General features: G+C 37.1%; 3 protein-coding genes across 4 annotated transcripts; 1 reads left to right on the forward strand and 2 right to left on the reverse strand.

Annotated features, from left to right (window-relative positions):
- Window positions 1–73: 73 nt before the first annotated feature.
- On the forward strand, window positions 74–6,038 carry Sec10 (Secretory 10). 2 transcript variants are annotated; one of them, XM_064121700.1, is made up of 7 exons: window positions 82–214; window positions 416–607; window positions 683–1,126; window positions 2,260–2,837; window positions 3,170–3,952; window positions 5,154–5,367; window positions 5,481–6,038. In XM_064121700.1, exons 3-7 carry the CDS (start codon window positions 935–937, stop codon window positions 5,580–5,582), a joined length of 1,869 nt encoding a protein of 622 aa, XP_063977770.1. In that variant the 5' UTR covers window positions 82–214; window positions 416–607; window positions 683–934; the 3' UTR covers window positions 5,583–6,038. The 2 variants fall into 2 exon arrangements, with proteins under 2 accessions (XP_063977769.1, XP_063977770.1); XM_064121699.1 differs by lacking the exon at window positions 416–607 and having other exon boundaries at window positions 74–214.
- Window positions 6,039–6,394: 356 nt separating this feature from the next.
- On the reverse strand, window positions 6,395–10,014 carry LOC135162822 (protein arginine N-methyltransferase 1). Its single transcript, XM_064121705.1, has 3 exons — window positions 9,858–10,014; window positions 7,965–8,855; window positions 6,395–6,997 (listed from the first exon to the last, which is right to left on the reverse strand). The coding sequence occupies exons 1-3, from the start codon at window positions 9,921–9,923 to the stop codon at window positions 6,800–6,802; spliced, it is 1,155 nt and encodes a 384-aa protein (XP_063977775.1). The 5' UTR covers window positions 9,924–10,014; the 3' UTR covers window positions 6,395–6,799.
- Window positions 10,015–10,924: 910 nt separating this feature from the next.
- Window positions 10,925–13,405, reverse strand: LOC135162821 (pre-mRNA-splicing factor Slu7-like). The gene is made up of 4 exons (XM_064121704.1): window positions 13,103–13,405; window positions 12,352–13,012; window positions 11,908–12,205; window positions 10,925–11,798 (listed from the first exon to the last, which is right to left on the reverse strand). Exons 1-4 carry the CDS (start codon window positions 13,263–13,265, stop codon window positions 11,211–11,213), a joined length of 1,710 nt encoding a protein of 569 aa, XP_063977774.1. The 5' UTR covers window positions 13,266–13,405; the 3' UTR covers window positions 10,925–11,210.
- Window positions 13,406–13,620: the final 215 nt, after the last annotated feature.

Consider the following 13,620-nt stretch of genomic DNA (forward strand, 5'->3'; position numbering starts at 1 on the left):
CACTGGCGACGCCCCTCAATGTCAAAATATCAAGCTAACCTCTGAAAATGACATTCTGACCATTTTGGCGTTATTTCCAAATAAAGCGAGGAACAGTTATGAACGAAAAAATTAATTCACTGTCCGGGAAGATGAGGTATTAAAGATAAATGTGATTTTGTAAACGATAAAGGGTTTCAAGATGCTGCAACAGTATATGAAGGAGCTCGAACAGGTGGGACCAACAGTAGACATTAACAATTGTTAATAAAAAGAATAAAAATTACAAGTTTCGAATTCTCTTCTCCCAGAATCTAGAAAATCCGTAGCGAATTAGTAAATCGAAATGAATCACTTTTCACTCTCGGCCAGTTTTTGATAAATATTTTGGAATCTAGGGAACATACCAAAATTTTTATTAAAACATTTTTTCTAGGGCGAATTGAGTACTCGAACCAATATCATTATGAAAATTCCGATATCGCTCTTAGATTCGGAGATATTGCTAAAAAACTCGATCAAGAGATTACTCAAATCTCATTTTACCACTTCGCTACTGAAATAATGTTCCTGAGATATATTTGAACATAAGCGTGGTTGTTGGAGAATTCTTACGACAAAATAGTTGGTAAAAGTCCACGCGTTTGTGATAACTTTCAACTAATGAAAACAAAAATTCCTAACAATTGAATCATTTCGTCAGGAGCCCTTCGATCCTGAGGAGTTTGTGGAGCGTTTAGCCTGGCGAACAGTGAATGATTCAGTGGTGGACGGACTGAAGGGCTCGTTTGATCCAGTTGTGGTACACGAGACATTTGTCCGAGCCATCAAGGACCTTCAGGTCCTCGAGGAGCGTCAGCAGAAGAAGTGTGAGAAGCTGGAACTTGGCCTCAAGGAGGAGGACACTAGGCATACTCTGGAGATTATTGATCTGCAGGAAAAAAACAAGAAAGCAATGGAACTATTTCATCAGCTAGATGAGCGGATCAACTTCGTTGCGACAAAGGTACTTCACCTGGGGGATCAGCTGGAGAGTGTTAACACCCCCAGGGCTCGGGCCGTGGAGGCTCAGAAGTTGATGAGACACTTCTCTGAATTTTTGAGCCCTGGACCATTGACTGATCCCATTTTCGCAGACAAATCGACGGTGAGGAATGTGTTTATTGTTTACTTTTTAACTTTTCCATTCATGACGTTATGAGGAAGATTTGTAATAATCGATTGTTCAATCATATGATTAAAAGAACAAGAGGTTTTGCATTTCTATCGATTTTCGTTTCGATGGTTTTCCCTTAAGCATAAGTAGAGCCATAATAACACTCGGGTTAACGAACAATTGGCGTTGCAGCCCTGAAAATCAATCTAGTTATGGGATAAAAATATCAGAGAAAAACGGAGTTCGTACGGATTCGGTTACGTGATCGTAATTTGTAATGTCGGGAAGAAGAATGCACCTGATGGCGATTCGCTGATTTTGAGCAAACTTAACTCACCCGGTGGTCTTCTATTAAATGGAAACTATAAATTCACTAAACTAGAGCACTATTAACTCAGCTTAAGTAAATTAGATTAGTACCTTTAGTTGACTCACCTGAAGATACTAAATGTAAGAGTAGCCAAATATTTCTCTTTGAATGATTGAGGGGCTATTTTAGAGGATTGTTTATCATGGCACCTTCTCATCATCTCTCATGTAGTACTAGACTTTAATGCTGACTTGTATAACGGACGCATCACGTTAAAATAAGGGTTGTTTTTCTCCGCGTATGAGTCTGTTTTCATGTTTTCGATTAAATTAGGAGTAGATTTTAGTTGCTTCTTGGCATTTAAATCTAATTTAGGTAGAGATAGATTTATGTGAAGATTTTCATTCGTCCGTAATTAAAATGGACCCACCAAGAAAGCAAATGATTGTGAAAGAATCCTTCTTTAAGATAAGGGAAAACCAATGTACTCATATAAATAAGAATTGAATTCCCATAAGCAATTAAAAGGTCCTTTGGAGTTAATCGAAACAGTGAAACCTAATTCATATTCTATTGATCCTATAATGATCGTCATATAACTAATTATTATACGATGATTGTGTGACCGTCTTGAACGAATCGGAATTTCTCACCCACTAAAATAATGTTTTTTGAAATTTTTATTTGTCCACCATTTCATACAACATTTCAATATTTTATCACAATCATGGATAAAACCATGTTTCCGCTTTTCTAGTAAACAGTAATATGATAGCTCTTAGCTGACCTTTACCTTTTAATTCGTGACTTTTAGTTGGACATTGCAGCAGATGTGATCCAAAAACTCCACTTAATATCGCAAGAGCTCCCATCTGATAAATTCAACGAAGCGAAGGAGAAAATCGCCTCGAAATACGACGAAATCGAGCGGAGTCTGATCGACGAATTCGTCCGGGCCCACAACAGCAATGATGCAGAGCGAATGAAGGAATTAGCAAGTGTATTGTCGCATTTCAAGGGCTATTCGGAATGTATAAATGCGTTCATTGAGCAAAGTCGAATGGGATCGTGCGGCTCCAAGGATGTTTTCGTCAATGTCATCCCCATGTGCCAGAAGAATTACAAACTCATACAGCAAGTCTTCTCAAACCCTGAACAAGTCATGGCAAAATTTATCCTCAATATTTATCACCTCAGACTGCAGGATTGTGCAGTTAAAAAGCTAGCTGATCAAACGGACTCCGACAAGTATTTGAGTAATTTATATGATCTTTACTCCAAAACTACGAAATTGTCCATGGACTTGAGGCAGTTTGATTTGGGAACTGATGAGGCTTATTTGACTAAATTGACGAGAAATATTTTTCAAAAGCATTTGGATACTTATCCAAGGTAAATTTACTTTTATAAAATTAATTTCCTTCATTTGAAGGATATATTGCATTATGAGGGAGGGGAAAAAAGTAAAGATCTTGATGGTTTTTTGTAAATAGGTTCATTGATGTATTAGACAAGCTATATGATATTTTAAAACAATATTAAGAGAACTTTATAACTTATTATGTCCATTTGGCAAACTTCAAAGGACGTACAAAGTGCGTTTACAAGATCTAGGATGAGATTTTAGCCAATTTTAGCCAAACCATTTTAGCCAATTTCTTTATCGCTATTTTTCAAAGAGAAAAACATCTTGGAACTGAGATAATTGTTTTTCCCTCCTCTAGTATCGAGTTAAAAGCCCTACGTGAAAAATCTGCAGCCCTTCTGATCGAATACTATGAGTCGAAAAATCATCAGAAGAAGCAACTTCAGACCGGTGGCTTTCAGGAGCTCCGACGTGACATTCAAGCAGTACTGGGTACCAGGACCAACATAAACATTGCGCAAATAGAGGACTACGGTGGTGAGACGTTCCTCTCGGAGGAGCTCGCCATAGCCCTCCTCCAGAGGTCGAAGCTCGCTTGTCAGAGGTGTCAGGCTCTCTCGCAGCCAGCAGATCTGCCTCTCAATGCTCTCATGATACTGGAGATCCTCCTCCAGCACTTGATGAACGAGCATGTCGACTATGCCCTCGAGCTGGGTCTCCAGAGTGTTCCCATTCCAGAGAGTAGAACTCCCCCTGACATTCACTTCTTCAGGATAGCACGGCAGTGCAACGTAATCGTTAAACTTCTTGAGGAGCAATTCAACGACAGTATCGTCCCACTGGTGATCTCTACACCGAAGCATGGGGACTGTTTATCCAGGCAGAAGTCGGTTTTACTGCAGATCGAGATGAAGCTGGACACCGGCCTGGACAGGAGCATCAATGCCATTGTCGGATGGGTCAGAATGTACCTTCAAAGTGAGCAGAAGAAGACTGATTTCAAACCTGAGGGGGATGTCGACACTCTAAGCACTCCGGCTTGTTTAGCTGTGGTTCAATATGTCACCAGCATGATCAGGCATATAAGGGACAGTCTCGATGGAAAGAATTGCGAGAATGTTCTAACGGAACTGGGAATCAGGTTTGTCAATTTTCCGTATTTGACGGGGGGAAAAACATCAGTAAAATTTATGAAATTATTCATAACTCTGGCATGAATAGTATAGGAGCGTTCATAGGAGATATCTCATTAAAAATCGGGCAATTTACAAATTTCAAATTTTGTTTTGTTCTATGGGAAAAGGGTTATATAGAATAGGGACTAAATTGTGGAAATACATATTCGAGGATGAGCTTAAGAGAGTATTAGGTTGAAAAAATGATTAACACTGCGTGTCTGGTTTCGGAAGTAAAATATTTGAAAAAGAATCATGGCCACAATTGTATTTTTGGACTAAGTTATGATGATGTTTGTCCTTCCGAATAGAAGCATCGCAGACATTCGATTTTGACATTTGTTAACTCTCATTGGAAATTATCAAGAGAACTACAATCACGCTTGCATTTTCAAACAATTAGTTCTGCGTTGAAACACAATCTTCTTTTAGAATAATAATCTGGAAAAACGGAGTTATGACATTATCCTCGTTATCATACCGTAATTTGTAATGTGGGAAAAAATGCACTTGAGCTGCCCCTGATTTTGAATGAACTTAACTCAATCGATGGTTTTGTATCAAATGAAGGCTTTAACTTGTCATCAGTATATCTAGTTGACTTACCTGAAAATACTAAATGTATGAGCAGCCAAACATTTATCTTTGAATTATTAAGAGGCTGTTTTAAAGGATTGTTTATCATCGCACCTGCTCATCATTTCAAATCCATTATTAGAATTTAATGTTGACTTGTAGAAAGTACTCATTTTTTAAAAATCAGAGCTGTTGTTCTCGCATGAATCGGTTTTCACTTTTTCGATCAAATTAAGAGTAGCTTTTAATCACTTATTGGAATTTAATTCTCTTTTAGGTAGAGATAGTTTTATCTGGACATTTTCATTCCTTCGTAATTAAAATGAATCCCCCAAGAAAGTAAATGATTCTGAAAGGAATTCTTCTTTAATATGGGAAACAACGAATGTCTTCATATAAATTAGGATCGGATTATCATAAGCAATTAAAAGGTTCTTCTAAGTTAATCGAAATAGTGAAACCTAATTTATATAATAAAAACATCATCTCCGACTGAAAAGAGGAGTACATAACCCACCATATAATTATCACCATCAATTCAAATAATGCGTCGCGACTTAAATAACTAATTGCAATGAAATATTGTCTTAGGTTTCACAGGGTCATTTATGAACATCTCCAGGGGTTCCAGTTCAACTCTGCTGGGGCCATGTGTGCTATCTGCGATATGAATGAGTATCGAAAATGTGTCAAGGAGTTGGGTGTGGGAATCGTTAGCTCATTATTCGATACTCTTCATGCTTTGTGTAATTTATTATTGGTGAAACCTGCGAATCTTATGCAAGTGTGCACTGGGGATCAACTGGTGAGTCCTAGAGTTTCACGGCAAATGGGAAAATATTTTTATTTCCCAATGTTCATGTCGTCAATCATTTCTGATCTTGACTGAAAATTTTTTCTCATTTTTTTTTGCTGCAGGCGATGTTGGATCGAGCAACTTTAGTCAGCTTCATCCAATTGAGGACTGATTATAAGACTCAGAAGCTAGCAAACTTCCTCAAGGGTCTGGCAACGACGTAATAAATGTCATATGTTGTGACATTTTCACCCCAAGAAAACGTCACAATTATGTTGTGAAAGGGAAATAACGAATGTAAAGGAAAAACACTTTTGAAAATAATAAACGACTCGTTAGCATATTAAACGTATTAACCTTCTTATTTCATTCAATTCTGTTTTTTCCCTATAACAGTAACTATGGAGTGTGGTGATGTCACCGGTACAGTTTTCATGAGTACAATGCCTCGATAAAAAAAACATTCAACTCAACGTATTGTACCTTAAAAATTATTAAATTTACTGAGTTTCATCGTTAAATTTTCGTTTTTTTTTATAAATAAAAACCTAAATTTTACGTGTGACATTACAGTACTAAAATACACAGTTTCACTTGCTTGGGTCTATCGGAGTTTTGAAACCCTCAAAAACTAAATGATTTATAATTCTTCAGGCGTTCGTTTTCATTCGTATTTTTATGATGCAGAGGCATCCTATTTATCGGAAGAGATGTCACAGCATCCAGTGATATTTTCTCAGTATAGCGGGCTAGTGAGCGCAGCCAGGGAATGAGACCACTAGTCATTTTTTTTTCACTGAATTTTTGGATGATGGTTTCCGGAAAGTGATTAAAGTCCACAATGTCAATTTTAAATGCCGATATCTTGATACGTATTGAGTTTATAGAAAAAAAAAGTAATAAGACGTCCGTCGTTGGGAATTTCATTTCCTACAAAAAATAATTGACATTTTTTTTCAAAGCGTTTAGCCCCGAACTTATAAGCAGAAATATGAAATTTATTATCGTTAGTTCTCAAATATGTTCAGACATTAGATTAATTAAAAAATCAGAAAATTTTATTTTTGTGAAAGATAAATTTGACCCGATAAACAATACAGTCCTAGTTCGTCCAAAGGATAGTTCACAGAAATCTTACAATACTACAGAAACAAATGTAAGGAAAATGTAATTATAGTTGTCATTCGAATTAAGTAAAAATTTAATTATATTTCTTGTAGATATTCCGACCTATATTTTTTTTATAATTGCGATTTCGATTTCAGCACCTATGAATCCGAAATTTTGTCCAGAAAAAATCTCTTTGTTGTCCGATTATCCTCCAGGATCTTTACAAAATTTTCACATGTCTCTAAAACCGATAAATCCTGAATCATCTCCCTCTTCCTTCTAGTGGCCCCAGGCTTTCCTCCCCAAGCCCGATAAAACCGCCTACTCCCAATCAGCGCATACGATAGGTATTGGTCTCATGAACTTGGCACAATTCTCCTTTAAAGTCCAACTCAATACTGAAATCAAGATCTCGATAATTCCTGGCGTTGGGTTTCATGGAGAAAGTTCCGTAGATCTCCTCTTCCTTTTTAACGGTCATATACTCGTCAAAATAGAATACCGTCTGCTTCCAGTGTGTGTACTGCACCTGAAATAAAATATTAATTCAGTATAAAACAAGAAATGCTCTCATCAACTCAGTGGCGAACTGATAAAATTAATTAAGTTGACATGTCTGAGCGGAGTTTTTGAGCAATATTGCCGAATCTAAAAGAGCTAGCGAAGTTTTGATAATAATATTTGTTCTAGGAGTTCATTCCTTCCACAAAAATTTATTATAATAAAATTTTTATATCTGTCCTAGTTTTCGAAATATTCATCAAAGCCTGGTCGATAGTCAAACATGACTCATTTTATTTTATCACTTTGCTACTTAATTGCATTTGTCTCCGCAGGACTTGTAACCAAGTCCATATTTTTAAAATCATTGTCAACTATACATTCATTATGTAAAAAAATAATCAATTGATTAGATGATTAACCGCTGGATATAAAATCAACTCCACCATGAGCAAATCTAGTTTTAATTGTAATTTTTATGGCGTAAGAAAATGGGCGAAACATTGAAATTTTCTGAATCCTCCCCCTTCGCCATTTCCTATAAATTGATCTCTTATTTTATTGACAATAATTATATACTTTTTCCAATATTTTCATGTCCTTTGAATATTCACGGACACTGAGAGAAACAATTAGTAAAACGGAACAAAGCGGAACGGAATAATTCATTAATATAACGAAATGTACAATCATTGATTCTGAGGGTTCCAGACATCAAGCTCATTTAATCAATTGAGAGTTGGAATCTCTTGTACATTGGTGCGTATTCCCTGAATATGTCAACGAATTTTAATAGTTATTTTTATTTTAATAGAATTTTAATAGATATTTTTATGGAATAATGACTCGCTTTATGGGAATATTTCATTATTCACGCTCTGGTGGAAACCCCACTGTGAAAATGAAAGAATCCTCCAACAGGATATAATTCGTAAAATCGACGATATTGTTTCTCAGTGTATACTTGAGTAAAAAATTGATGAACACAAATATACCTCAGGAGCAGTGCTGAAACCAATTCGCTTGTGGCACTTGGTGAATTCGATATTGAAGAACGTAACTAGAGCCTGAACATAGTCATTCCTGCGCACTTGAAGAGTAAATGGAGATGCAAATTCAAGATCAGCTTTGGTGACAGTGTAAAGATCAACTTCCTTGATGAGACATGCATTAGTGACAACCTGTTTCGGATCAACGACATCAACAAGTGGCTCACTGATAGCTACTTTACGAATAGAGCTCATGTCAAATCCATAGACGTCGTCCCACCAGTTAATCTTCTCGTCCTTGTACTGACGATCCTCAATTCCACAGATATAGAGTGTCGCCTTATCAGGGAATAGCATACCATCCTCTTTGAGCCACTTGTCTCTGGCGAAGAGAACTGTGTCCAACATGGATTCGTAAAAGAGACAGTAGCCCATCCACTCCGAAATGATGATATCGACCTTTTCAATTCCATGGGGCAGCACCACTTCCTCCACTTTTCCCTTAATTATTGTCACCACGTGGGACAAATTGTTGGCCTCGACTATTTTCTCGGCGTATTCAACGATGTTGGAGCACTCTATTCCAATGACTCTGGCAGCACCAGCTCTCGCTGCAAACATCGAGAGAATTCCTGTTCCACAGCCAATGTCCAGAACAATCTTGTCCTTGAAGAGGTGCTTGTTGTGGTACATGGAATTTCGATAGGTCATTGTACGCACCTCGTCCTTCAACATCTCCTCATGAATGGCGTAATGCGCGTAGGAGTCGAAGTAGTAGTCTCGGGATGTCATTTCGTCAACTGGTACTTTGTTGTTGGTGAGGGGAGCCGGGGCGGTTGGTGTCTCCTTCGGGGAAATGGCTGATTCTCCTACTTCCATGGTTTCCATTTTTGTCGACTGGGGAAAGTTCAATTTGATGTGAGCGTTTTTGGAAATTTGTTTATCAATACTCTGGGGAAAGGAGATCACACCTAAGGATGTCTGAATTGAAAAATTCTATTTTTGTTGCAAGGTCAAATTCATATCTCTATTGAATTCTTAGGGAAATTTCTAATTTAATGATTTTTCTTTTCAATTCAAGTGACTTCGATTTAAATTAATTTCGAAGAAAATCAAAACGTGATTGGGGGTTGTTCGCTGATTTTTAGATGATTATATAAATAAATACATGAATAAATAAATAATAATTCCAATAGAAATATTTTTGTTGTGGCAAAATTTGTCCTCGCTCGCAGAAAGAAGACGTTAGAAAAAGTTGACAAAGTCCTTCATACCCTTAACTATTGAACAAACTTTATTAAATAATCGAGACTTCTCTCGTTCAAGCTCACGTGTTCACTCTTTCAGCCCAATAAATTCCAATTAACCCCTCTGAACAAATGCTGCAGATTATGTAGACCATCTCCTATTGTTATTGTCCTAATGATGCAAATTAGCCAAATGAATTTACCATCCAAAAAAACGAACAAAATGGATGTCTCAGAAATGGAAATTCATCATTGATTATTGTCATCAATGTATTCTTGCAAAGAATAAGGATTTTAAAATTAAATTAGTCCAGCGTCCACGTGCCCGCCAAAAAGATTGACGTCCATTTTGCGACAGTTTGTGTGGAACCCACCAAGCAATGCACGCTTCAACCGCTTAAAATTGATTAATCTCCATTAAAAAATGCCCCACAAATGAGGGGATCCAACTTTTGATTTCGTAAAAATTAATTTTTTTAGAGGCTAGAGAGCATGTTCTCGTTAACGCTTTTACATCTTGTCTAGAAGAAATTGTTAAAACCAACTTGACAATTTTTCAAAGCAAAATCTGACGATTCAGCGGAACTGATCGGTTAGAATGAAGATAAAATCGGGGGAAACAGGTTGGTAATTAATTTGATAAAATACTTACATTATTCTCGTTGACTAAAGTATCGTTCTCGCCGATGTCTGCCGGCACTTTGTTAACCTCCGCCATTTTGCTTGAGCGTCCTAACGTGATGCCGTAGAGACTTAGGGTGTACCCGCATCGGTGATAGGAACAATTTTCACCAGGGGGTTGGGCATTTGTGGCCAATGTGGGGTTTTGACCGATACATGGTATAAAAATGGTAGGATACTTGCAGATGATAAACAAAAGTATAAAACTTTTTATCCTATAATCAGCAGTATCTAACTAGGCGCATTGGAATAATTTAGGCGAACTAACGTTTTAATTAAAACAACTACATTACTTGACAAATGGGTAAATCAAAGTCAATTTCAACCTAACACTTGTGCATTGTGAAGTATCAATTTCAAATTTTACTCTATTAAGAAACCTCTAATATGAATAATGCTCATCACAAATCCATTCCGAACGTAAATACCAGTAATACATCCCCTGTACGTTCACTAGCATAATATAATTCCTTGAATATATAATTGACTATAAACTAATCATATTATTTCTCTCGGCAATTCTTTGTCTATCGTAATATACCTTTCAACGTAGTGGAATCGGAATTTTTCACAAAATTCCTCAAGACACTACCGATGGGCAACTTAGTGAGTATTTAGCATACCACTTGTCTTTCTCACAGTGGTCATTTGTTGTTGAAATTTCTCGGAGATCGTAAACTTGTTGAGTGCATCAACAAGTGATTGAGGTCAAAACAACCATTAGCCAACAGTTTGGTAAGCAGTCGTGCAGTATATGTTATGTACCCATGTGTTTGCGCGCCAAAGGACATGATTACTTTTGATGACGCAAGAGGGCGTCATATGCGGTGAAAAACAAAAAGCTGAAAGCAAAAAAAAATTATGTGACTGATTATTTTTGCCACAAATTTAGAATCAATGATTTCCTTAACTATTTTGTTAAATAACAGTCCTCAATTTGATTCAAATATTCGAAAATAACAAGGCATGTTGAGCACATCATTGTGTCCTAGAGCTGAATTGAGTCTATGGCTGAAACACAAGACAATTTTAACAGAATTCTGTATTGTTGTTCCATTTCTAAATTTATTATTATTAATATCAGACTTACATTGAAGCCCAAACTCAATCAGAATATTTCTCTTCGTACTAATACTCCTTCAAAATCTATTGAAATCTTTGAAATAATAATGGTTTCCCAAATAAATACCAATTATATTTAATTCAGGTAATATAGTTATTACGTACTATTATTAATAAATATCTCATATTAATTCTCATTATAATTACTCCTTAGAATTATTTCCTATGTACAATCGGAATTATAAAAAAATATATTAGTTAATTAGATAAAACTAGTCATTGGGTCATCCTCCCTAGGTCTCTTCATCTGGAAAGCCTCCACCTCGTCAGCAGTTGGTTCCTTGGCTGTGAACATGCTATTATATGGTCTCTTACGTTCATCCATTTTTAAGAGTCTTTCTGCCTCCCTCTGGCTCTTCTCTTCCTTGTTGAGAGCCTCCTTCAAAGAATTGCCATCCTTTTGATTTTTCTCTTTCCTCAACCTCTCCTTTTGCTTCTTCTTCTTATTTTTGTTCTTCTTCGACTTTGATTTACGTTCTGTTTTACTACGACAGTCTTCCTCCGCCGAAGAATCACTCGAGGACTCACTGCTTGGTTCTTTATCATCTTCAGCGTCATTCAACGGCAGCTTTTCACTGGTAGGCACAACTTCCGGAATTGCTTGGGCCGATTCTAGGGCCTGTTTTCCTGATTCACCAGTGCAATAGGAGTTTTTTATAAATGAATGACAACACTGATACCCCCAGTGACCTCTGCTCCAGTAAGAACCAAAAACCGTCTTGTGATTATTGGGAAATATGTCCTCCTCATATTGAGAACGAATTACTTGCTTCTCCTGTCCTTTAATTATCTGAAACAAAAAATTATGCATATAAAATACAAATTTGGGGAAATCATTGCACGATTCGGACTAACTATTATTAATCTGTCTAGTTCAACTAACTATCAACGAATTATACCTTTCCTGATCTCGAATATTCAACATAATGTTCAGTTTGTGCCAGTAGAAGCGATGGATCGGCCGTTGAAAGGTGTTCGTGGCCTCCATACTTGTCCACAACACTTCCTCTTGCCTCATTCTTAAGTTCATCTCGTTTTTTATCATATTCATGCTTCAGCATCTCTAGTTTAGTAGGTTCAGCCAATAAATGCACATCGACACCTTTTTCATGAGCATCCCAAGCAAATAATTGGGCTGTTGCGTGTTTCTGAGTGTCACCAGAGAAACGAACGAAATTCTCGCCTTTATAATCGACTCTGAAAGGGTAAGAAGAAAAATTCATGAACATCATCTCTAGCTGATTATTATCCTCGTTACGAGTCGTTTCGTCCCGTGACATTTCATTAAACAGTTGAAATTAAGTTAAATAATAAAATAAATAATGAAATAAAGAAAGGCTTACTCTTTTTCCGTTCCAGCATAAGGATTATCTCTCATTGATCTCGTTTTGGGATCATAATAAGCAGAATTGCTGTCTAAGTTTCTCAAATACTTGGCGGTGTCCTCTCTTATTCTGAGATTTCTCACTGTAATTCTTTGTTTCGAGTCGACCTTAGTTCCAGGCATATCAACTTCATCTACATATTTATCTTCATCTTTATCTGAATCCTGCTGATCGCTCTCTTCAGCATTCAATTTTTCGGCCCTCATTTGCCTCTTACAAGCCTCAATCTTCTGATATTCCTCGACAAAGGCTCTGTGATCTGTTGGATCGTAACCTGCCCATCTATCGCGTTTAGCATCGTACGATAGAGACAACTCTGGCTGTACAAAGTCATCCGGAGCGATGTTGCTATTGTTAAAATTAGCGGCTACCTTTCTAGGCCGTTCAAAGCAATCCTTTTTCTGGTGGCCCATAGCTCCACAATTTTGACAGGCTCCTTTTCGAAATTTAGTGGCTACATTTGATGCATCAACTCCACGTTTGTACCATTCACCAAGACTGCTGTATTCTTTTTGCTTCTCTGGCTGGGGTCTTTGATGCTTCAGAGTAGGTCCGGATGCTCCAAAGTACCAGGGAGTTGCACTTATGTACTGGGGAATGTGAGGGTTAATGTCATTGCCTGAAAAATATAAGTTCATATTGTTAGTAGCACGATAAACATTAAAAAAACATTTGGTTCATGGTTTTTATGACGATTCTTAAGACTAACCTTCTTCATCGACAGCTGCTGGGGCTGTTCCAGCTTTTCTCGCTTCTTCCAACTCTTTCGCTTTTCTCCAATCCTCCCTTGACTTTTTTCTTGGTTCATCTTCAAAGGTACTCTTATTCTTTAGAATTTGAGATATGGGGACGTTTCGCACATCATTTGCCATTATGATTCTTTAATCAAATCGTAATTTCCAATAATTGAATGAAAACACAACGCTTACGGCACTATATCACTTTTAAGGTTAGGAATGTCAAACAACAGGAGGATTGTGTGTGCACCACGGGTACAAGTACAAGAATTCAACTGTCGGGCGGGAAAAAAAACTGCATATCCACACACGAATCATAGGGGGGATGTGCAGGGGCCAATGACGAGAGATCAACCGCAGATCATAGAGGGAATGTGCAGAAATTTCTAAATTTCCTAGCGGTAGCGCCGACGGACACATAGTTAGAAGGTAATTAACGAATTTTGAGATGAATCTAATCTCAATCATTTGGGAATAGTTTAGGAAAGTT

Source organism: Diachasmimorpha longicaudata, chromosome 5 (assembly GCF_034640455.1).
Source record: "Diachasmimorpha longicaudata isolate KC_UGA_2023 chromosome 5, iyDiaLong2, whole genome shotgun sequence".
Classification (NCBI taxonomy): Eukaryota; Metazoa; Arthropoda; class Insecta; order Hymenoptera; family Braconidae; genus Diachasmimorpha; species Diachasmimorpha longicaudata.